Genomic DNA, 26096 nt, shown 5'->3' on the forward strand with positions numbered 1-26096 from the left:
AATTTTTAACGCAGGTGCTGAGGGGGCGCTAGATCATTGACGTGGAGCTGCGCAATTTTTATATATACCACTCAATTTTTAACATTAAATTATTTTATCACAATTTAAGTTTTAATTGTATTCAATTGGACATGCACAAAATTGATTATTTAATAAAATATTCTTTAAGATTTAGCATAAGCCTTTTCATTGAATAAAAGGAACTACCCTTTTGAAAAAGTATTTAGCTAAAAGTTACTATCAAAAAGTAGCTAGCTACATTGAAACTACTTTTCTTTCTTTTGTTAAAATGACATTGTTACAAATAACTTAATAATTGTTAATGAAGAATGTTATAATATTTGGCGTTTCATGCTACATAATGCAATTCAATTATGATTTCAAAGAGTATGGGGTCACCTTTTCCCAGTCATTTCAATGGGAAAAACTGTCAGAATCATTTGATTTAGTAAACTATCTGATACACAAAATAATCAAATATAGCCTTTATCTAAAACTGGCTGTCAAAGTGCAAAATGGCTACAAATTTAACATCAGTGCAATTACAAAATGTATGCAACTTAAATGAAATACTCAGGAGTCAAACTCACAGCACATGCAGTGATGGAGCTTGCAGCATTCTGAACAGAACCGCTCCGAGACGCCAGTCATGAGCTGCTCGCGCGAACAGTGCGCTTTGCTTGACTATTTCTTTTCGTTTTTGAATATTTTTGTTTAAAAGTAGACATTTAAAGCTTTCTATACACATATTTTTTATGTCTGTGTAAGGCAAGTAGCTGCTGAGTTTTGTTTAATTTATTTGACGCGCTCCAGTTCATGTGCAATGCGATAGCTCCGGCGCCTCCGCCACGATTCTTGTCTACTATATTCTATTTGCTTCTTATTTATTAAATCCAGGCAATTGAAACATTGATTCAAATTAAGATACAATTTATACAAAACGAATTTCACTTTAAAGAAAAGCTTTCTACAAAACAAAACTTAATGAAGTGGTCAAAATTATTTCTGACCCACTTTGTCTTTGACAAATTTTTTTTTTTTTTTATTTATTTATTTATTGGTCAACAAGCAAAATTCCATTTGCAAGCATTTTACACAGGAAAACATGAAACATACAGGTGCATACATACAATTATGTATATACAAGCACCCATAAAATTAAAAAGTAGAATTAAATAAAATAAACAAAATAATAATGTTTACATTCTTATTGACCAAAGGTGTAGGCTGAAGCTAAAGCTTATATTATGCCTACCCTTAACTCCACACAAGCAGCACTAATTAACACTCATTTAATATGACAATTATAGGATTTTCTCAATGTGTATTTTATTAATTATTATTATTACCACCATTATCACTACCAACACTGTCATCATTACCATCATTACTACTACTATTATTAACATCACTATTCAGTATATCTTTTCATTACCAATCTTTTATAAAGTATTTTAAACTGTATTAATGAATTAACCTTTTTTAATTCATCAGGGAAACTATTCCAAAGCTGAACACCTTTATTTGATGGGCAGTTTCTTCTTAAATTAGTTCTACAATATGGTATATCAAACATATATGTCCCTCTAAGATCGTAATTACTATCTCTCAAGCTAAACATAGCTTGCAAGGAATGAGGGAGGGATTGTACAAATAGTACGCATCTTTGCACTTTTCATAATCAATATAGCCTAGATGAAATTTAAAAATAACATTATAATAGTCTATTTAAACATAAATATGAAACAAAATACATTGTTTAATGGCTACAACAAGTATAGTAGGCTACAGTACAGATAAATGTCATGTCTGAGCGGGATTTGAGCGAACGTTGTTTTACTGGTGAGGGTTCGCCGAGATTGCTTACTTTGCAGAAGGAACCGCTCCATTTTTTTCAAAAATGAAATGCTACATTATTAAGTGCGACAGAGTAGCTACAATTCACCTGACACGTGACGCACACTTAATGAGTAAACTGTTTGTTTTTCCATTTGTTGTTTTAAATTATTTAATTATGTATTAATTGTATATGATTGCTTCTAGCTAAAATGTTTGGAGGTGCTATGGGGGTACGTTGGTCTTTCTTGGGGGTGCTGAAGCACCAGCTAGCCCCTCCCTAGCGCCACCCATGTCTGTAGCCTAGGTGTGATTAAAATGTCCAAGTACTTTATGGCGTCTATTTTAGATTTCGCAGCAGTGTTTTTCCTCGTCTTGATATATTTTTAGAACATTGATGTTCTCTGTATTAATATTTTATGTATAACCACCTCTCAACAGCTGTTATGGGAAAAAAAACACTAATTGCTTTATTTGCCCTTCACGTATCGACTAACAGCTGTTATGTAATTCTCAGGTGACATGCTACCTTGCTGAGGTGAACAACAGAGCAAAGAGGTAGCAGTGTCTCTCATTTACTCCTGACAATTTCAGGTCGAGGCCAGATCCATTTAAATTCCATTGCAGATGAAGCTAAAATTGGAACTAAAATGTTTTCTCACATGTCGTTTCAAACCTGTATGGCTGTATGATTTCTATGGAACACAAAAGATATTTTTAAAAAGTCAATGGGGTCCAATGTTAGTTTTGGACTCTATTAACGTTGATTGTATGGACAAGAAACTTTCTTCAAAATATCATCCTTTGTGTTCTTCGGAAGAAAATAAAGTCATAGGTTTGGAATGACACAAGGGTGAATAAATACTGTACGTTTTGGTGTATAATATCCTTTTTAAGGGGCAATATCTTTTTAAATGTATCTCTAACTATGAAATTATATAGTTAGGGTACCTCTATTCCAGCAATCTGGAGTTATTGCCCGTCAACGTGACATATAAATTCATATGGGAGCACTCTCCTGAAGACAATTAAATTTAATAAGCTGTTGAAATATGCTTTGTTGACATCTCATGAGGGGGAGAGAAGTCGGGGTGGAAAGAAAAGTGGCAGGGTATTAATCGTTGCCTATAATATTAGTATTCATGATTTTCTGACATAATGACCCATGACACCTGAGTCATAGTCGGGTGTAGTTATCCATTCACCTCACTCGCGTCACTGCTGATTGTTAGATGCTGATTGGACAGCTTCTTAGTGTCAACTGATATGGGTTTGAACCAGGGGCTGCTAATGTGTTTGGGTTACCAGAGATGATGGGGGAGGGAGAAGAAGAGTTGTGCTGGGGTGCATATTGAAATGTCACTGTTAAATGTTCAATAACAACCTAGTACTCAGAGATAGGACTAATAAACTTCTGAACCCAAGGTGAGTCTCATTACGTTAAGCTTTAGCACAAGTGTGGACCTAAATGTTCAAGATTTGACTGAAAATGCACTGACTGGGACGTCTTCAATTGCACATTTGCGAAGATCAAGTTAATATTAAATATTTATCTTTTTTTAGTCTTTTTATTGAAATGCTATCTAACAGAAATCAACATAATCATGGTGACTTTGAAGCCATGCCTAGCTCAAAGCTTGATACTGTACATTTATTTCTTGACTTATAAAGATAAAAAATAAGTCATGATCTTAAATAGATTTCTGAATGTTCATGTGTAAAGTGCTCATGACATACTAAAGCTTTCTCCTTTTATTTTTACCATAATGATTTTCACTGAAAATGTATAGCAAGTTTCTGTTTCATATTGCATTTAAACTTGATGTTTCAGTGGCTTAATCTTACAGTTTAAAGGAACCGTTCACCCAAAAATGAAAATTCTGTAATCATTTACTCACCCTCAGGTTGTTCCAAACCATACAATTCTTTGTTCTTTTGAACACAAAGGAATATATTTTGAAGAATGTGGGAGTCTGAACAGTCCTGGGGCACCATAGTATTTTTTGTCCTACTATGGAAGTCAATGGTGCCCCAAAGCAGCCTGGTTACAAACTTTCTTCAAAATATCTTCCTTTGAAATGTATACAGGTTTTGAACAACATAATACAATTTTTTGGGCGAACTATCACTTTAAAGGCCTGTTCTCATCCAAGTTTACCATAAAAATGTGTTGCAATATCATCATCCAACTTGTCCGTTCAGATATATGCAAACACAATGTTAGATGGGGTGAATACAAATGCAAATTCACTCCCTGACAGTAGGTGGTGCTTATAGAAAAGCTAGAAAAGCATAGTAGTGCTGAGCCTTATTTGCGTTTTCGTTAGGAGTTTAAATTCATTAAAATTGTGGTTTAACTGCATGTAAAGACACTTGACAACAAGATTGTTTATCTGTACTGGTCTGAAAATGTGTTGCATCCACCAAAACAACTTTAGAAATGGTTATGCATGCCCTTACATAAATGTTGGTGAGTAATGGGTTGGCTTATTACCATGTAGAAGTGGTTATATTTGAGAGTTGCAAAAGTCATGATTGATCAATACCTTTTTTTTGTGTTCTTGCAGGTGTGAGGTGCAGTGATTCAGCCCCTGTAGGGAAGGGGCATGGCGGGTTGTCCATGCCTGAGCTTACCGGGGCTGCTTGTGCTCCTAATTGCTGCGTCCCTAACACATGGCCAGGGCTGCCCACAGCGCTGTGACTGTATGTCTCATCAGAGAGCTGTGATGTGCCAGAACAAGCGCCTGGGATCTATTCCGGGGGGCATCCCGACTGACACACGGCTGCTGGATCTGAGCTGCAACAGTTTGCGCTGGGTGGAATACAATGAATTGTCGACTCTCTCGAGACTTGAGGAGCTAGACTTGAGTGAGAATCTCATCAGTGTATTGGAGCCTAATGCCTTCTCCAGCTTGCTTAATCTTAGAGTGTTGCGTCTGCGAGCCAACCAGCTTAAACTCGTGCCCATGGGTGCCTTTTCACGTCTCTCCAACCTCACCACTTTGGACCTAAGTGGGAATAAACTAGTCATCCTGTTAGACTTCACCTTCCAGGACTTGAGGAACCTCCGCAATTTGGAAGTTGGTGATAATGACCTGGTGTACATTTCAAACAAGGCTTTTCTGGGATTGGTGGGACTCCGGGAGCTAACCATCGAGAGGTGCAATCTGACCTCAATAACTGGACAGTCCCTTTCCTACCTTCGAGGCTTGGTGACTCTTCGATTACGCTACCTCAGTATCTCTTCGTTGGAAGAGCAGAACTTTCGCAAACTGGGTGGACTGCGGGCTCTTGAAATTGACCACTGGCCCTTCCTTGAGTACATCTCTCCTCACAGCTTCCAAGGTCTCAACCTTTCTTGGCTCTCGATTACCAATACCAACATTTCCACCGTGCCTACGGGTGCTCTTCGCAACCTAATTCACTTGGCTAGCCTCAATCTTTCATACAACCCCATCTCGGTTCTTGAGTCCTGGGCCTTGCGGGACCTTGTCCGCTTGAAAGAACTGCACCTAGTTGGTACTAACTTGATACTAGTGCAGCCCTATGGTCTTGGAGGCCTGCAACAGATACGATTGCTCAACTTGTCAAACAATGGGTTGGTGACCTTAGAGGAGGGATCCTTCCACTCGGTCAATACGCTGGAGACGTTACGTGTAGATGGCAACCCTTTGTCCTGTGACTGCCGCCTACTGTGGATCCTGCAGCGCCGCAAGACCCTCAACTTCAACGGAAAGTCGCCCATTTGCGCCACACCCTTGGAAGTGCGAGGAAAAGCACTTAGTACCTTTTCGGACTCTGCGCTCTTTGACCATTTCACCTGTCAGCGGCCCAAAATTCGTAACCGCAAGCTGCAACAGCTGACGGCACGTGAAGGCCAGGTAGTGTCGTTTATATGTAGAGCGGAAGGAGACCCAGCTCCGGTCATCTTTTGGATTTCACCTCAGCGCCGTCGTATCACCACCAAGAGTACTGGGAGAATCATTGTCCTGCCTGAAGGCACGTTGGAGATCCGCTATGCCCAGGTAACAGACAGCGGCACTTATATCTGCATAGCAAGCAATGCTGGTGGCAACGATACCTACTTTGCCACCCTGACAGTCAGTGGATTGCCACTGGATGGGGCATTGGCAGCGAATCGCACCTACTACGTGGGTGATCTTAATGACACTAACTTAAATGACACGCGTGTCTTCCTGAAGTTCACATTGGACCTCAAGACCATCTTGGTGTCCACAGCAATGGGTTGTATTATGTTTTTGGGTGTGGTGCTTTTCTGTTTCATTCTCTTGTTTGTGTGGAGCCGAGGACGAGGTCAGCACAAGAACAATTTCTCAGTAGAGTATTCATTCAGAAAGGTAGATGGTCCTGCTGCCAGCGGGGGTCAAGGAGGAGCTCGAAAGTTTAACATGAAGATGATATAAAATTAACTGACAGTTTGAAGGGGTAAAGCGCACAATATTGTTATTTCGAACTGAAATATATTTCCAATACCAGTCCTGCGTATAGCTATAGAGGGTTTAATGCGAGTAATGTATACTGAGAGGTACTTTCCATCATCCGAACCTTCCTTTTGGTGTCTTGGGACATATTATTATTATTAAGACATTTGTGATTAATTACATCTGTGTGGGGCTGGTTGGCATTAGGTACCCATTTTGAACTTTCTCATGTGAGAAGGCCAAGCTTGCAGTGATGTATAATGACTATTAAAAAAATATTACCATGTAATTTCCTATATAATGAAAAGATTTTTAATTTAGTAATAGTTCTAATTATTAAAGGGGTGCTTTCAGCTTGCCAAGTAATTGCCAATTCCCTCAAAAGTTATAAAAAAGGTACATTATTGCATTTTGCCTAAGCAATTCAATGTAAGTGCCCAATGGTTCACAGGCATGGGCATACATTTCACACTGCCAATGAAATAAGGGTTTGTTGTTGGATTAGCTTCAAATCTCAACCTATTAACCGCTGGGTTGCTAGAAGACTGTTTAAAGAATTTAAACTGTTTAATTATATCTTAAAGAGTTGATTTGATTTGCTCTGGATAATGAGGCCTGATAACAACTGCTTCTATATTACACTGCCACCTACTTCTAAGTCATGCCCGCATAAAGTTAAACACGCACACACACGTAAAAAAGGTACTGTAGTAACAAGATAAAAAGCACATTGTCTATATATCAGCTAAACACCAATAGCCTCAGTATCTACACTGAGTTGAAGACATTTTGTATCTTATTGTATATATGGCTGTTTTGTGTGTACATTTTGGTGCCCTGTTTTCATTAATGTGAAATAATTTTATTCAATATAACGTTCTTAAATTAATCAAAGATAATGCGTGAAAACTCTTAAAGGGTTACTGCTTTAAAAAAAAAATCTTATTTTATTACTGGTGACCTTATGTCTTTATGTCTCTTCTATGTAACGTGTGTAAAAGGGAATGTCAATCTCATGAATTGTTTCATGTTAATTTGCATGAGTATACATGTACAAAGCTGGAAATAGCTTTCTGTGTCACTGATTCTTTGATCCGTCCTGGATTTCTTATGCTTATATTGTCTGTTTATAAATGGCATTTATGAGGCGTTGGACACTAAATTTTCCCTGCTCGAGTACTGCCGCTTAAAATGAAACAGGAAGGCACTTTACAAAGCTGTTCTGCTGCCCCCTAATGTTAAATTGTCCGTTTAAAGAACACAGGGTATCAGGCTCAACCTTATTGCCTTCTAATGGTCAATCTGAATGAATTATCCTCCGGTTTATGGTTTGAGCAGATCAAATCCGCCACTGTCATATTTTAAGCAGCATTGTATGTACATTGCAAACTGCCATAATTTGTTGTCAATTACTGTAAAACTAATTAAACGAAGCTTTTTGATATTTTTGTAAAAACAAAAAAAGCATTTTACAGTTTTATTTCATGTCAAATAAACGGGGATCCACAACATTTTTGTTCTAGACGGTTTTATTCTTAAACATGTTAAGAATACTGTTCTTATATTGTACTAATGACAAATATGCTGTTTATAAAAGCATGTATCTAAGTCTCTGTGTTGGAATTTCTTCTTTTTCTGATTCCTCATGTCTTTATCATAAGCGATGTTATTAATTTATCTGTTTTTTGACAAATTTATGTAATCTAATGAATATATCTCAAAGGACAGAGCTTCTTTAAAGCTTCTCAACTTTTCGAAATGTTTCCAAATGCGAAAAGGAGGTTCAAAATAAGCATTTCATAGCACTTTTGATAAAACTAATAAAGGCTAAACTAAAGTTTGATGCTTTTATTTTTGAAACAAGGACAGTAAAACCCAATCAGAGGGGAATAAATTGTGCCATGTACTTGGGCTGAATAATGTCAGTTTAACATTATTTGTCTTCAGGTTTACATCGGTAACAACCAACTTACAAACCACCAAAAGTAACTATTTTTGCCTGAAAAGTTTGTCAATATACTTAGATTCGATCCCACAAACTTGGAATGAAATGACATGACAAGTGAGCAATTGTTGACCATAAATAAGCATCTGGTATAGTCATCTCAAGCATGTGTGCACAAGAAAATGTCAATTATTTTCTTGTCATGACACCATCTGCTTTCTAAAAAAAAAAAAAAGTTGTTTACTGCAGGATTTATAAAGCCTAGACACGAAGGCAAATGATGATATAAAACATTCAAAACATAAAATGTTTAAAGTTGGGGTATGACCTTTTGACCTTGCCTCTAAATTAGTGACATAAATTTAAGTTGTGATTCTCACACGACATTCTAAAGTACATAAATGTAATTGTAATACAAAATGAGGGTGATCTTATGTCTTGATGATGTTGTAGATTTAGTTGTGTGTGGCCAGGAATTTTGTACTTAACAGTCTATGAATAAATTGAAAAAAGAGAAGTGTCATGTTTCACTTTCACACCAAAGATGCAAGATCTGTCAATGCAATATTAACATGCATTTAACATGGTTAGCACTCTGTACAAAAACAGATAATGCAGGTCTTTTCCATCGTGGTTCAGTTTTTAATATTGTTTGTATATTTGTATTGTGCTACTGATTGATTTGTTCTGGAATCACTGACTCATTATTATGCCTACTAATGTTTATTAGTTGTGTATGGGATATTCATGTGCAATACATTGACGCTTTTTCTGACCTATGAAGTCATTTCACAAAAAGTGTGCTTATGGCAGGGAGTGACTCATATTGAAAGAAACATGTGTGATTGAATCATGGCTGTCATTAAGGAAAGATGTTTAAGAATGCAGCGTTAGTACAGAGGCCCACCCGTGAATGTTAGAGTTAGTATAGGTAGGCTAAGTTTCTTAGAATCAGTCTGTGGATAAAATATGACTGACATATTTTATTTTTATATCTTTGGCGAATGATAGAAAATGACAGTAGGTCTAAGCACTGAAATATTGATTTAAAGGGATAGTTCACCCCGAAATTTTTAATTAGCCCATGAATTTTTCACCCTCAAGCCATCCTAGGTGTATATGACATTCTTCTTTCAGACGAATACAATCGGAGTAATATAAAAAAAATGTCCTGGTGAATCCAAACATTATAATGGCAGTGAATGGCTGTTTCTGTCCATAAGTCCAAAAAGTGCATCAATCCAATCCATCATGAAAGTGCTCCACACGGCTCCGGGGGGTTAATAAAGGCCTTCTGAAGCGTAGCGATGCGTTTGTGTAAGAAAAATGTCCATATTTATAACTTTACAAACTGTAATGTCTAACTTCTGCTAACTGTCAGACGCATGTTCACGAGAGACCAGCTTATGACGCAACAGAAACAGCCATTCACTGCCATTATAAAGCTTGGAAGAGCCAGGACATTTCTCGCGATTGTATTAACCTGAAAGAAGATTGTCATATAGAATAGATAGAACACTCAGCCATTGAGTGTTTAAAGTTATGTGATAATGCTACTCTGTGTGCTCGAAAACCGAAGGTAACACGGGTATGATGTTGTTGATAGGCCGGCGACGCATTGACAAAATAGCTTTTTTCTCTGGATTTATACATTCTTGGAAACATTTGGGATAATGTAAGTACACAAGTCAATAAAATACACCGTTCAAGTTGATTTTTGGATATTTTAATAAAAAAAATCTTACATTAAGTGCTATTAAGATGAATTGTTTGAAGAATATGAGAAGAAAGACTGTAGAGGGCTACAAGAGACATGAAACTAGCATCACTATTTAGGCCAAATTCTGCTAGTCTGCTAGCTTATGCTAGCACAATTTGGAGGTAGGCTAAGGCCAAAGGTCTGTCTAAAATAGATTTTCAACAATGATAAATACATGAAAACAACTAGCTAGATCTTGTAAGTTACTCCTGCAACACAGAGTTAATTTGCGCTAGAGGATGTGGTTTACAGATGTAAAAGACGAAGACAATATACTTTTAACTTCCTATTTCTTCATTGTACTTCTCTCCCTTTATCTCTCAGGTGGTCACAGCAGAAAAAAAAAGAAGAAATGAAGAACTTTTAACTGTGAAGACAGAGCAAAATGTATGCTAATCCAGTTTTAAACAACAAAAATGCAAAGAACTACTTTGGTTCATGACGAAATCCCATAGTTATGCAAGATTACTTTGTGTCGGGCTTGTTATGCAAGTCACTAAATCACTTGCTTGCTTTTAATGGTAACAAGCGGACTGTTGCTCGCTCTCCTCACCTTGTTGTGCAGTGTGTTCGCGGCTTATTTGCTGTAGACATCGCAATTGATCATTAACGGTGACTCATTAGTGCTGAGAAACCCCCTCTCCACCTTTCCCACCCCTACACGCCACTGAAACTGTTTGCAGCCCCCCTTTCACACTCATAAACCGCAGCAGCCCCTGTGAAGTCCTTCAGCCTGTCATCAGAAGCAAGCAGCACGCACACAGTGGCCAGCTGTAAGAGGATAAGGAAAAAATCAAGATAAAAATCATTCTCACTGTGTATTATGATAATTTATTCTGTGTTCAGTGGCTTAACTGCTTGCTTACAGATAAATAAATGGTCAAAATGCAGAGATTATCATTTGTTCTTTATTATAAAAATGAAAGAAAAAAAAACTAAAGATCATACAGCTTAATGCAACATGACAAAATGTACAAAATATAAATGAATCTTTGTGAAAAGTTGTGTTAACAATATTTTAACTGTGCCTCAACTATTAGCATACATAGCACTAGTAGGCTAATCCATTATGGTTGTGAAAAAAGACTTGAGGTAACCTGTTTTCAAACAAGGCTAATCATTATTTTGACCGTATCTTTCTATACGTTCAATATTTCAGTATTGAGTTTTGAACCTAAAATAATATAAGCAAAGATTCATAAACTGTATTTCTAAATGAAAACGAGCTGGTCAGTCAAGTCAACACAACAAGGTTATCCTCCTTGTTAATTAACATCACAGCTAATGGTTTGTCAGCCACTGTTGTTGCTAACATTGCTAATGCAGTTAACATAGGCACACTCTTGTTTATCATGAATGTACATAGAAAGAATAAAGAAAAATAAAGTATACGTTGTGGAAAAATAGCTTTTGATTTATTTTATTAAGTGAAGATCTTCAAGTGATTACGAAGAACTTATCATGTCTGTTGCTAAGACCATTTAAATAAAGTGCCACTCCAGAAGACTTTTATAAGCAAGTTCAAATGTGTTGCACTAGGCTACTATCAAAATGGCTCTTAGCAGCCCCTGAATTATTGAATTTAGGTGTTTTGAAATCAACAGTCCAGGAGATTTAGCAAAATGTACAAAAGGTGCAGGCAGGAAGAAATGTTAAAAGTATGGAATAAGAAGACATTTGGCCCAAAGTTCCGAGAAACAAAATGCCTTAGATATGGAAGTTGGTTTTGTTGGTCAGTCAGTCGATATTTGAGACATTTGTCTCTAAAAGCATTTAAGCATCAAGCATTAGTCTGAAATTATATGCTATAGATTGTACAAAGGAATTACAGCATCATCAAAGATCAGGGCTGTATAATTCCAAGTCTTTCAAAAACTATACATAATGTATTGTGCAATAAACATAGTTTACAACAGGTAGCACTGTATGTTCATAGCACTGATTCATATGCAGGTTAAACTTCAACAAGGACTCAAAACATGTAAAAAAAGAAAAGAAAAAGAAAATACAGTCCACATATTGTGTGCACTTTAAGTAGCAAGCAGCTGTTTTGTTCACAAATTACATGCCAGTGACATGACACCAGAACAATTAAAGGATTACAGAAATATATAACAGAAATATCCTCTTAGCTCCTCCTTTCAGACTCTTTGAGGTGTGGTGATTTTCCCTCAAATCGAATTTGCATGTGTTTCTGACTGGTGGTTAACCAATTACTTTAGGCCTCTCAGAAACGTAAATTCATATTTTGAAAGAAGTTTGTTACATTTATCAGTATCAGATCCAACCACTTTTTTTCCAGTGTTAAGTGCTGCTTTGAGGCCTCAAAATTAAACATTACAACATTTCGATAGCTCAAACAGTAATATAATGCATCTTTATATCCAGGGAATGCATGAAATTATAAAAATCATATTTTGATTGCAATGTAAGCATCTGTCAAATGGGAAAATGACAATCTAACATCAGAGCTGTCTTAAGACACGAAACAATCGGTTTCTGAGAGAAACCGAATGGTATTTATGCAAATATATCACCTCATATCAGACGAACACTTTAGCTCTCCAGACTGCCATCACTTCCCGTAGGTGAGGTCAAAATAGCGGCCGGGTCATAGATATATACATAGATACCTCATTAGTCCCTACTTGGATCATGGCGTGGATCGCTCGAATGAGGAATCTACGTATACATCTATGACCCGGCCGCTATTTTGACCTCACCTACGGGAAGTGATGGCAGTCTGCAGAGCTGAAGCGTTCGTCTGATATGATATGATATATTTGTGCATAAATACCGTTTGGTTTCTCTCAGAAACCGATGGTTTCGTGTCTTAAGACATCAATGTGTAGTCACAAGCCGCGGGTTTAATTTGAAGCTGTCTGTCCATGTTTTTTTTACTCTAATAGAATTCGTCTCCATTGACAAGCATTATATGAGTGACACACAGCAACGGTTGGAGTTCAAAATCTTCATTTGTGTTCTACTGAAGAAACGAAGACACCTACATCTTGGATGCCTTAGGGGTAAGCAGAAAAACATCACATTTTTGTTTTTGGGTTAACTATCCCTTTAAACATATCTAAACTCACAGAAATGTATGTGATTTTGACCTACACTTTTAACGTTACATGACGTGAGAACAGTTAGTTATTCCGTTTTGAATGTTAGCAGGGAATCACTAACTTTAATCGTAACTTAATGAGAGTGTGACAACCAGAAAATCCTCTCAGGATACCTGGGATCAGTGTTACAGTATCCCAGACACATTTTTGTAGCATAAACACCATCAAATCGATAAGAGCTTCGGATTTGCCAATGTTTCTCTATGGTGCTGAAACCTAAAGAAACCAGCGCAACTACTCAACTGCCATTGGCTCATCTGCGTTCGAGGGGAGGGACTTACCGATAGGTCAATTGTTAAGTTTATTACTTAATAATTTTAAGGCAACGGGTTTCCTCACTTTTTTAAGTTAAGTCAACTGATCACTTTTTACAGTGTGTGCCATTATCCCAATTCAAGTTTTTTCCACCTAAATGTTGGAAATATTGACTCTTCAAAATGCATTTCGGGAACTATCTGCATGTGTGAACTTTTGATCAAAAAGTATTTTTTTTTTATCAAATGGTTTACAACCAACTTCCTGGAATACAGCCAAGTTTGATTATCAAAAATGTGTATGGATGACTCAATCTGAAATGTATGCTGGAATAGGAGATGCGGATTTAGCTCTATTGTCTTTGCGCTGAGAGTTTTGCGACTTCAGTCTGAGTTTATGGGGCAGGGCAGTGCTGGAATCCGCCGGCACTTGCTGCTCACCCTCGTCATCCGACAAGATCATCTGACTCCCTGGCTGGAGCAGGGGTCGTCCTGCCCAAGGTGCAGTTGCTGGGGCGAGGTGTGGTGGAAAGAGTAAAGGTGCGGCTGTAGGGGAATGGAGAGTGGGGAAGTCTAGGAAGTATGGGTGATTTCTTCGTATGGCCATAGGCTGCGTGGGAAGGAATGCCGACCCGGGGTGGGTACCCAGACAGACGGGTTGGTTCCCCAATAGATTTGAAGCCTCTCTGTCTTGCCTTTTACCCCAGTAGAGATCTTTGTCTGGGCAAGAAACCAGAGGATGCGGGGCCAAAGAGTGGAGATGGGATAGTGCTCTTTGAGATGAGGAGTAGGGGGCTCCAGAGTTGAGCAAACCGTACCGAAGCTTCAGAGCCAACAGCTCAGATCGCAGGCGAGCATTTTCCTCGCTCAATGAAACCAAACGAGTCTCCAATACGTAGTCACTGACCCTTCGTTTCTCTCGCGAGCGTTTTGCCGCTTCGTTGTTCTTGCGGCGTTTCTCCCAGTAAGTCGCGTCTTTCTTCTCCTCCGGGATGAACTCCCGCTTGCGCCGCAATCCAAGACCTCTCAAGGTAATCTCCTCGGCATCTTCATCAGGTTCCCACCTCATCTGTGAGAAAGCAGACTCCATTTTCACCGGGTAGGACTTTTCTGATTGGTTTCACGCAATATGCACCTGCTCTCTTTCTGTGTGTGGTGTCTGGAGTTAGTCAGATGTTAGTCCCACTTCTCAGTCATGCTGTCACCAGGAGCTTTACCTATGATGAAAAAGCAGAGTTATTTCCTTTGTAGGTGGTCTTGTTGTTTCCTTTTTGTGTCTGATTCCAGTCATCAATACGATCGGCAAGAGGTTATCAGTGTCATAGCAACGCAATTCCTGTTGAACGTCTTGACATTTACCTGCTAGAGACCAGTTTGGTTAAAGGTGCTAAACAGCTGAACCTAAAACTCTGTAATGTTCCTGTCATTAGGTCTATAGATGAGGTAACAAGACAAAATTTCCTTTGTGGTGACTGCTGTTGTTGAAGTTGCATTTGCAGTTGCGCTAGTCAGTTGAACAGCTGCACATCTTGCTAACTTAGAATTCAAGTATTAACAAAAGTTGCAGGTTATTACTAATACCAGTAGAAACATCAAAGTCTATGTCACAGCTATTGTTTAATCTCTAAGTTTCAGCTCTCTACAGCAATTCCCAATGCCACTGACAGCTCAAAACACTTTAGCATTTCTGATGGCAAACAGCCTAATAATGAAGTGACTATGAGGTGTTGGGGGTGTGTGCACCAGTGACCACTGGTGTGATTCAGACATGGTGGGAACCCCATACTTCCCACTGAGGGTTCCAAGAACCCCCCACACTGTCTGATGGGCTGTTATTTTGTGGGTAACCAGTGGAAGAATAATTTATTGTGAGGGACAAAGAGATCTAGTGAGACCAAACACCATGCTAACAACTGTACAGACCTACTTCCCTTCTGATGTCATTGACACATTGTCTCATCTCTATGCTGAAGCTTATAACTGTTAACTTTAGCTTCTTTTCTAGACTAAAGGTCAGATAAAAATTAATTTCCTTCCACTCAATCATATGGGTCTCCTATTAGTTTGCTAAAGACCACTTGTAGTCACATTTACAAATGCCTGAATGTCACTGCATTAGATAACTCAATATCAAAGCACGAGTCATGTGCAGACAAAATACCTTTTTCATGCTTTGTGGGTTGTCAAAAATCTCAATATTTTAAAAAACAGAAACCCCAAAATGTGAACTTTGTATGGATTATTTAATAACTTAAGACCTAAAAAAAGTTTTTTATAAATGTTTTGGGGGGGCTATATTTATTTAAAAATAAATGCTACCTCATTTGATATCTTGCTATATGTGTTCAGTGTTATTTTAGTATAATTGAGATGCTATTATAGTTTTTATTATTTTTTATATTTTCCATTTTAATAGTAAAGTTTTAGTCACTTTTTTAAATTTTATTAGATTTTTTAAAAATATCTAAACTTTTATTCATTTTTATGTCATTTTTCGTTATTTTAGTAACTCATGAGTAGCATGAGAGTATGCGCAGATCTTCTGGTCTTGCGCACCTTACGTTTTGTACAGCTAACCCCACGCTCACTGTGGTTTCTTTTTTCTCTCCTCAGAACCTTTCTCCAACTTAACAGAGTGTGTGTTTTCATGTAGGCTAACCACATCCTCTTCATCCCTTTCTTTCATCTGCTCTGCTTTTTATGAGCTTGGAATCTGGGCTCAGAGCGTGACAGCGAGGGTGCATGTACGCGTACCACAGAGCAAAAAAAAAAATAGACTTTTAGGCCAAGCCACGAGCCAATGAAACTGTGTTTGTTGAACACAGTGGAGGGGATGAATTGTGGATGCACACTCAAGCCACAGCTTTGAGACTGAGCCTGCAATGTGGTGCTATGCTGACCAGTATTAGTGTGTGTCCTTGTGCATAGTAATTCAACTTCGCTATAATGTAAAAACTGATTTGCAGCTCATTTGCAGATTTGAAATAGATAGATTAGATTTGCATACCAGTCATTTTATTAGTTTGGTTTAAAGTTTTAATGGAGAGCCAGAACCGCTTTGTCGTTGTCCACATTGATGCATGTAATATTTTTGGTGGTTTTGGAAGTGTATAACAATTAATGCCAGGAACACATTGCACGGTTTTCAAAGTCGTTTGATCTCTGTTATTCTCACACTACACGACTGTCTGGGGTACCATTTAGTTGCTGTAATGCGTACACTACATAATGGATCGGTGACAGGGAGTCACACATTACACAACTTTTCTCTAGGAAGAATCACAGACAACTCTAACTGGTCTAAACCAAGTGTGCCGCACAAGTCCTGAAAAGTGAAGCCAAAACGTTTTGATAACTTTGTTTTGATCAAAAAGGCTAACAAGTGGCTGAACGGGACTATAGAGGTTTTCAGGGACATTAAACATCATCAGCTGAACCAACGCTATCTCACGACCAATTCGTACGTATTTTACGAGGTGGCTAATTCGTACGAATTTGTACGACCTCACTCGCATGAATTGACGGGTAGGTTTAGGGGCGGGGTTTGAGGTAGGTCATTTGTACGAATTCATACGAATTTGTCAACTCTTGGCAACTCGTCAAATACGTACGATTTAGCAAAAATCGTACACATTCGTACGAGCAGTGGCGGCTGGTCAATAGAGGGCGCTGGGGCGCCGCCCCCATCAAAATTCCAGAAATATACATGTATACAAAAATGATATAAAAGGGAAATAAAAATAAAACAGTTTACTCATACGATGTGCTGGCTGTTAGTAAGAGCCTCAGCATTTAATAAAAACTGGCTTTGATGGGTTAACTATTTTATATGTTCTTCAATATGTTTCATGCGGTTTCATGCGTGAGGGACGCCGGACAAATGGATGTCTATCTGAGTCTAAAAATATATGGGCAGCATGTGACCTGAAGCTGGTCTCTAATTGGTTCTTAAAGATCCTCCTCCGGACGCAGGTCGTTGCGTCCCTGGCGAATCAGAATTGGATGCGTGTTATTTTATCCAATCTGATTGGTTCTCGTCACCTGTCATTCAACTTTACACTCTTGGCCACTAAAGCGAAAGTGCGCGGGCGACAGTCACTCCGACTCCGCCAAAACCTTATTAGGATGATCACTTTCGTAGAGATGGCAGCAGTTAAACCAAATTCTTTCACAAGGTGTTCGTTGGAAGAAAAAAAATGATAAAGGATCCCGAACCGGACCAACGCGATTTACAAATCCAGCAGCAGGCCAGTGACAGAAGGCGCAGCTGCACACGGAGCTTCACAAGCTTGTTATGAGAAACGTAGGTGGCTGGCTGGATGTGTTGTTAGCAATGCCCTTTACTGCTTGCCCTGTCTTTTATTTCTAAGTGTCGGTACTGAAGTTTTGTGGACAACAACGGGGGTAAGAGACCTCAAATATCTGACTGAACAATGCAAACGTCATGACACTACTGAGATGACTGACTTTAATCAGAGCGTCATTGAGAAATTTGCTGGCCAGAAAGAAAGGAGAGCAAAATGTATGTTCAAGTAGTCAACATGCTTTTTTATTCTTTTGTTTTTCCTTTCCTCATTCAATTATATGTGGGAAATTATTGTAAAAAAGATAAAAGTGAAGACAATGTTTTCTCTTTAATGCTTGAATTTAGTCAACATGCATCTTGATACTGCCCCCCCCCCCCCCCCGCGAAAAAAAAATCTAGTTTGCTTTCACAGCCTCGTTGTGTTTATAATCGCACTCTTGCGAAGTTTTATAACGCAAACTTTATGGAAAAAAGTTAATAAATAAAGACTAAAAGGCCACATTTAGACTGCAGGTTTTGATTCTCAATTCTGATTTGTTGAACCAGCTTACATCTGTGACCCATATCCAATATCTGTGTTTGCAATAAACACTTGGCGAAACACCACAAGATAGACTTACTGACCCGGAAAAGTAAAAATGGCGCAATTTGCAATGGATGCTGACGAAATGATAATACAAGCTTTTGCTTTTCTCACCATCTTTGAAGGTCAGCAAAACATAAGGTTGAGCCTTCGTCGTCCATTACGCCATATAAGAGTCATGTGATCGCGGTTGATGTCCACCTGAGTTGTCTCCATTCACCAGCATCGCTTTTTCAACTCGCATTGTCAGCATACATGGCAGACACAAATGTAAGTATCCGATTCAATTTACATTTCAGATTTCCACATTAGGCCTGAAACAGATCTTATACTGTGTTCCAGGCAGGTTACGACTTCAAACCACGACTCACGACTTTGTAGCGCTCCAGCTAGATGTAAACAAAGCATGGCGTACAGGGCTTATGCTTATTTACAATAATTTCTATCGCCAAAGGTGCTTACTCCTCAGTCATTTGAGGGAAACAGAGGAGAAAAACGGCGCATGAGGCAAGAGAAGCTGTTATACCTTTTATTTTACGTTATTTGTATATTTGGAAATGCATTTGGTATTAATTTATTATTGCACTCAATGGACTGAAAACTAGCTAACGCTAGAAAAGCTGCTGATATTGCATAACACTTGCGGATAAATAACGTTAGATAAATAACCGTGTACGACTTTCATAAACACTGAATCCGTAGTGGCTGCCATTGTTGTTTTGCGGGATATGTGACGTCAGAGCGCGTAACTGGGAGTACATCGATCTAGTACGAATTCACGGGTGGGAAGTCCCGTGTTTGACTGCCGTTCCAGTGCACTTCACGGATAGAAGGTTGGAAAAACATGGGTTACGGGTTTCCTGGAACGCGAAATTAGAATATCAGAATCCATGTGCTTTTTTCCTGCTTACACATTTGTGGATCATATCCAATCTGTGCCACATGGGAGGGAAAAAAAATGGAATTAGGTCACTTGAATTATGTAAGGGTAACTGCGGCCAAAGAGTTTTAAGCTAAATGGTAATGACATTGAAGTACCACAGTGTACAATAGTTTTTTTATAGCATACGTTTTTACTTCTGCTGATTGTATTTAGGCTTCAAAATTCATAAAAGTTGTGAAGATTATCATGATGAAGAATTGTAAAGTTTTGTTGGTCACAGAGCTTATTCTCTGCAGTAATCTAAAAGCCAATGGAAAAATCCTATTGTTTTTTTTTGTGTGGAGGGAACCAGGGTAATGCTAACTTCAGATGTTAGCCTAAAAAAATACATAATCAGCGCTCTATAGATAGAAAGATCGGCAATCACTTTTCAGAATGCAAATATTATATTCTCATCATTGTCAGTTAGATTTTGAATGATAAACATTGTTTATACATATCATAGTATCCATCAGAATGCTACTAATCTTATAAATGTAGATCCTTGATATGTAAACTCAATTTTGGTGCGCAGACTTTGACTTTTTCCCACTGACCAATGGAATTCTTGCACCTAACACCCATATAACCAGTGTCAGCTTGCAAACAGGCTTTATTTTGTCTTCTTTCTTTTTATTGTGTGGGCCACAGTGGTAAGCTAACCACAGAGACATGCGGTTCTACTCCAAGACTAACCTAATTCTCTTTATCAGTCAACATCTCTTAGTGGTGTCAAAAAAAAAAGACGTTTAGGTGTTAATGTGTTGAAGAGCTGGTGAGTTTTTAGTGATGCGATTTGAATGACACTCACATGAGCCGTTCCACATTGGCAGCTTTGCTGCTCCCTTGTAAAGACATAGCATTGAGTTGCAGTCAAAATTCTCACTTGTGTTTCCGATATTTCATGTTTGGTTTCATCCCCATTGCTGTACTGATGACATCCATAGACAGTAATACCACCCTGTTTATTTTCAGCCAGTTACTGGAACGTGAAACTGTCGTGAATTTTACATAAGTTGCTAACTTGGCATCTCGCAGAAAGTTTCGACAAAATCTGTTGCTAAATGTCTAACAGATTTTGAAAACCATCCTCTGGGGAAATGTAAATTTGTGATCGGTTTTGTTTGCTAATTGTGAGATGTTTTTTGTTGTCTGCCAGCCTGGTTATGCGGACATGCGCTCATAGGATATGCTAACAGTTTAGGTGCGGTGATGGTGACACACGCTGTGTAGCTAAATATACTCTCTGCCTGCTTTGTCGCTGTGCCACAGACATACACACACATGCATACACGAAGAGAAAGTCAAAAGAGATTGTTCACATGCTTTCCTCCTTCCTGTGTTGAGTATACAATAAATAGAAGTTAGTGAGAAAAGCTCTTGAAATATGCCTTGCAGTGTAGCATGCATAAACATAAAAACATAAGGATCTTCTCTCTGTCTGTCTGTCTCTCACCTATCACAGACCAGGGGTGGGATGTTATCCAGGGTATCTACAGAGTAAACCAAACGTTACATCTGAAATTAGTTTTAGTTACATTAAGTTTTGCGCATCAGCTACAGCTTTCAAACAACGTGAAGCATTTTCACCTCAAACTATGAAAGTCTGTGTATCTGATGCGTCTTATCTTTTAGTTCTCATTTTAATGGCATTATTTTAGTGCAAGATGTTTGCAAAAGTAAGGCCAACACCATGTTTTTTGTTTTGCTTGATGGTGTGACACTTCAGATTCTGTAGTAAGGAAGTTTGTTTCAAAGGAAGTTTGCTTTTTTTATCATCACATCACAAATTTTAGACATTTAAAGACCTGCTCAAATAAAATTGCTAACACTTTATTTTAAGGTGACATAGTTACATGTTACTACATGAATTTACCACAGTAAATTATGCATACTTATAAGTAGCTAAACCAAAACCAAACCCTAACCCTAACCGTAACTCTATAGTAAGGGCATGTAGTTAATTAATATTACTCAATACTTATTTGAGTAACTATGTCACTTTAAAATAAAGTGTAACCGTAAAAATTAATACCATATGGGCAGGATAAAGCAATACAACTTCAATACAAGTCATATACAAGTTCATATAATGCAAGGTTTGACGAAAACATATTTTATAAAATGATAAAACTCCCATTTCAGCCGTTAAACTAAGAAAAGGGATGAGTCCAATTATAAATTAGGCTATTATATTTATATTTATCTAAAATATGTTTATCTTATTCTTTAAAAATGGGATTATAGTATAATCCTAAAGCCGTATATCCACCAAAGTGTTTTTCCTGAGGCTAGCATATTTTTCCAATTGTTTTCAATGGGAGTGCTGCGTTTTTTAAAATGGCAAGAACGCAATGAGGGGACAGGTAAAACCATAGACTGTAAAAAAAACATGGACGTAGTGTCCGTGACGTCATCCATAGGTTTCTGAAAAGCATTTTTGAAGCCTAAAAGTGGGCAGAGCCGGCCGTTGGCATCCTGGCAGTGCGTCACCACGCATCACTCCCGGATAACCGAAAATGGGCAAATAGGCGGGACGTGGGTGGACTAACAGACAGCAGACATATGGCAGCAGCGGCAATCCACGAGTAGCCCAAGTGGCCACGCCCTTAATTATGCAGAATTTTAAGGCTTAATATAATTTAAAAACATGAGGTATAAAAAAATTCACCCTCTTTACATTTGTCATGGATGGCAAAATCAGCTGTATAGACCAAAACCAATTTTTGTACCAGGCTGTAAACATATTTTTTTTCTGTTTTTCTGTTAAAGTTGGGCATTTTAACATGGGGCTCAATGAGATTTTTGGAGCCTGTCCCTAGCGGCCAGTCAATGAATTGCAGTTTAAGTCACTTCCGTATTGGCTTCAAGAGTAACTGGGGGAGGTTGCCGCTTGGGTAAAAACACAGTACTCATCACCATATACATAATAAAGGCTAGATGTCTCGTCCGCGCTGCTGGCCAATGGAGGTCAACGTCCGCACCTGGCGGCCATCTTGTCACAGGCAGCTCGCTCACTCGTAACATTGTTTTCATGGGTGCTTGCACTTTTTAAATAACCATAACCTGCTCTTAACCTCTCCTTTCTACCGATTTTCAAACTGTTTGGTTTGTTATAAACGTCAGAGATGTCGTTATGACACTGCATACTTATGAAAAATTATTCATCATTTGTTCAAGCATCCATAATTATAGCCACGTTAGTAACGTTTGTAAGAAACCAAACCATTTGTAAATCTGTCAAGATTTCAGTGAGATAAGACTATTTGTGTTCATGCAGATCACTCGCCTTACATCAGGAGCCACAGAGCCCTGCCTGTGACAAGATGGCCGCCGGTGATGACGTTAGAGACTCCGGCGTAAGACATCTAGCCTTTATTATGGATATCTATGCTCATCACTGTCACTTTTTACCCAGCGAACCAATCACAGTGGAGGAGGGGCGGGACACATACAACACCGACCAACCGCCACATTCTGCTTGTACAATTTCAACAGATGACAACAACAAGCACAGCAACAGAACATAATAATATAAGTCAAGATCCAGAGCAAATACTTTACATTGTATCAGCATTTTATATAGAAACAATACAAAAACAAACTGTGAAATGAGATACTAGCAACACTTCCTCGGATATTCCGTATCACAGCAAGCAAAGCGCCTCAACTGAAAAAAACGCTCTTAAGCACCCACAGCTAGGCGTTTTCAGCAGAACATAGCGTTTTCAGCTGGCTAAAAACACTTTGGTGGACACGTGGCCTAAAGGTGATGATACACGGGGAAACTTTTTGAGCAAGCAATGTTTCTTGGGCACTTTCCCATTTAGAATGGGCAACAAATTTCTATCTGGATACTTTAGATCGGTCGAGGGCCCTGTGTCTCACCTGGTTGCCCGTTAATGGCAACATTGCCCAGCAATATTGCTCAAAAAGTTGCCCTGTGTATCATCACCATAAGTGTTTCGAAATATAGAATGCACATTAGCTTCTTTTCCATTTACCGACTGAATGAAAATGCAATGTCATTCTCTGACAGTAGGTGGTGTTTATGGAACAGCTGCGCCTTTTAGAAATGCTACAAGTTTGCAGGTATGATATAAACGGCATAATGTAAACATAATTCATTAACAGTGTATTCATTGGTATTTATTGGTTATGAACTGCTTTGAAAGCGCAAAACGCGCAGCGCTCAAAATGATCACATTTTGAAGTTTAATATTCACATTAAAGGCATATCGGGATTCCTGTTTCTCTATCCCCTAATTGAATTTGGTGAACTGTATAGTTTTTTTCCTGTGAAATAACGGTCAAACTGTTCAATGTCATTTTTATATCCAGTGGTATATGCTTAATGGGCATCAGATACAGCTTTCGATGACAGTAGTTGATGGTCTTGAAGCCCCCAGGGGCCTCAGGCCACATGTCTGCACCTGCCGCTAAGTTTAGATGGTGCTTTTCAGTAACAAACTTTGAAACTTCTCCTTTTTAGCAGCCTATCTGTTGCTTTTTGCCCTCACCACCTGCTTTTCTGTACATCTTTGTTTCCTGGGCTATGGTTTCTTATGTTTTATGTTTTTCCCCTCTTTAGTTGTTTTTAAATGAGGTGCGGATGTCTTCATACAAAATAATGTCTGCCTATAAAACTTTTCCATATTTTTTTTTTCCTCTTGAAAGTGTATTGGTGCATTGCAGATGTTCAGTGCTGCTAATTTATTCCAGTGTTATACAATTTATTTCCATGTCGTCCAAAAGTCTGAGACCACGTTGAAAATCTGGGATTCAAAATCAAATTTCAAAATCTTTGACAGAAAATCGACATGATATTAATATTTAAGATTCAGCATTATATCTATTCAAATTTGTGGCATTGATCATGAGATACTCCTTTGTACGGATGGTCAGATGTTTCCATCTCAAATCATCCAGAACATGACTTTACATCGTTATGCTGGTAATATAATTTATACATTTACAATATAAACATTTTGTCTTGAAATGTTGTAATTATGCACCCTCATGGGACTTTTGTTCCCCATTATTATTTTAATGCGAATAGCAATGTCTTTCGCATTGTTTCCATAGAGAAAGGTACATCATTCAAGTTGCAGTTAAATCAGAGATGCCATTTTTGACTTTGAATGTATTTTGCAGCAATTTTTTCTTTTCTAATCTCCCCTTGAAATCATTTAGATGTAATCGCCAAGATGCCACACCACACGTCCTTACAAAAGTACCCACATTCTGCAGCCGCACAAGATCCATCACTCACTTTTGAAGCTTTCAAAGACTGGAACTCAATATTTGGAAGGTCTACAAGGAAATTTACATTTAAAAATTCAGTCAAATTCAGTCTAATACACTTTTGTATGCCATTTCGGGCAAATATGGTTGCATTAATTATTGAACGTTACTATTGCATTCAACACTATTTAAAGGGTTAAAATGCCAAGAATTCATTTACCACATTAACTTAATATTGGACAGCTTAATTAATTTGTGTGCTGAATTATATAATATGCACCTTTCATTCTGAGATTTGGAAATCTGATGCTTGCAATGGAAGTAAACCAAAGGTTACATCTGAAATTAGATTAAGTCACGTTTAGTTTTGCACATCAGCTACGGCTTTCAAGCGGCGTGAAGCATTTTCACCTCAAACTATGAAAGTCTGTATGCATCTTATCTTTTAGTTCTCTTAATTGCATTATTTTAATGCGAAAAAAGTGTATAGATAGCGAGATAAAAGCTTACAGATAGCGAGATGTTTGCTAAAGTTAGGCCAATGCCATGTATTTTTTTGTTTTGCTTGACTCAAATTCTGTAAGTCAAAGGAAGTTTATTTTTTGTCATTACATCACACTTTCATAACTGTGTTCAAAGTTGACCTCTGATGGACACACAAAAGCCCCCGTTCCTTACCTTTACAGCTTTTCACAGTTCCTGTAGGCTCGTCAGGTTGACGTTGACATCACTGTGAGGATGCTCCTTGTTACTGGAACCAGCCGACTCTCCACACATCAAACCCTTGTCTTGTCTGTGTGTGACCTGAGCGTCTCACCTGCCGTGCAGTGTTGATTAAACGCCCTCCTCTCTGACTCGTGGCTTCTCTTTGGTGTGAAGTGTGATTAAAAGTTAGAGGCTGCCTGTTCGTCGCTTTATGAGATCAGCCCACAAGCCCCTGTCTGTGTCTACTTCTTTTAACACTGAGCTGATGGGTCTACACCATGGCCCACATGTCCCTCACATACGTGTACCAGTGTGTGTGTGTGTGTGTGTGATATGTGTATTTATGAAAAAAAAAAGTCAGATAGCCTATGGAAAACCACTCTTATTGATTCTTCCAGTGAGCTTTTCCGATGGCCAGATACTTGTCTTCTCTTACTCTTGTCCGGGTCCTTGTTGTTCAACTTCCTCTTCAGCCATTAACTAAAGATATGAAGGCTCTAAATTGAAGATTAAGGAATTGCAGAAGTCTGCTATTTTGAAAATACCTTCAAAATAAGGCACTTCCACTCATTCCCAAAACTGTAACCACCAAATTCTCCTCAAACATGAACAATAAGAGTAAATGAATATGCCCCCTCCCCCGCAATGATTCTTAAATTCTTCATTTGTTCCAAGCAGCCAAGATTATTTTGTCACATTTTTGCGAATTCCTCCTTTCAGATAAATAACTACATAATTCCGTTGCTCTTTTTTGTGATGTTACCTCACATATAGCTAACAACAACAAAAAACTACAACCTTGAAAAAACGATTTTTATAATAATTAGAAGAACATAACACTATAGCTGTTATCAGATGGCTTGTGTGAGGGACTGTGGTCGCTAGTGTGCAATTCATGTGTATATTCAAGGACAGCGCGCCACCTACTGGTTATCTTAATAGCATGTTCACTTAAAGTTCAAGTGACTTGTAATG

The 26096-nt window shown here is 38.3% G+C and overlaps 2 protein-coding genes across 3 annotated transcripts in view; one reads left to right on the top strand and one right to left on the bottom strand.

The window, feature by feature from the left end:
• Positions 1–8729, top strand: part of lingo3a (leucine rich repeat and Ig domain containing 3a) — a 42194-nt gene extending 33465 nt beyond the window's left edge. Inside the window, exon 2 of one of the 2 annotated variants that reach the window (XM_079807936.1) lies at positions 4404–8729. In XM_079807936.1, the coding sequence (XP_079664062.1) occupies positions 4443–6260 (1818 nt within the window). In that variant the 5' untranslated portion in view covers positions 4404–4442 and the 3' untranslated portion in view covers positions 6261–8729. The remainder of the gene's footprint in view (positions 1–4403) is intronic. The other variant, XM_079807937.1, reaches the window with a different exon arrangement.
• A 2149-nt stretch (positions 8730–10878) lies between these two features.
• On the bottom strand, positions 10879–25380 carry nfil3-4 (nuclear factor, interleukin 3 regulated, member 4). The gene is made up of 2 exons (XM_079807523.1): positions 25095–25380; positions 10879–14578 (listed from the first exon to the last, which is right to left on the bottom strand). Exon 2 carries the CDS (start codon positions 14449–14451, stop codon positions 13672–13674), a length of 780 nt encoding a protein of 259 aa, XP_079663649.1. The 5' UTR covers positions 14452–14578; positions 25095–25380; the 3' UTR covers positions 10879–13671.
• Between the last annotated feature and the right edge of the window lie 716 nt (positions 25381–26096).

This window comes from Gobio gobio, assembly GCF_949357685.1.
Source record: "Gobio gobio genome assembly, chromosome: 24".
Taxonomy (NCBI): Eukaryota; Metazoa; Chordata; class Actinopteri; order Cypriniformes; family Gobionidae; genus Gobio; species Gobio gobio.

Excerpts from the sequence above, each read along its gene's own strand:
- nfil3-4 (XM_079807523.1), bottom strand. The coding sequence starts at position 14,451 with ATGGAGTCTGCTTTCTCACAGATGAGGTGGGAACCTGATGAAGATGCC.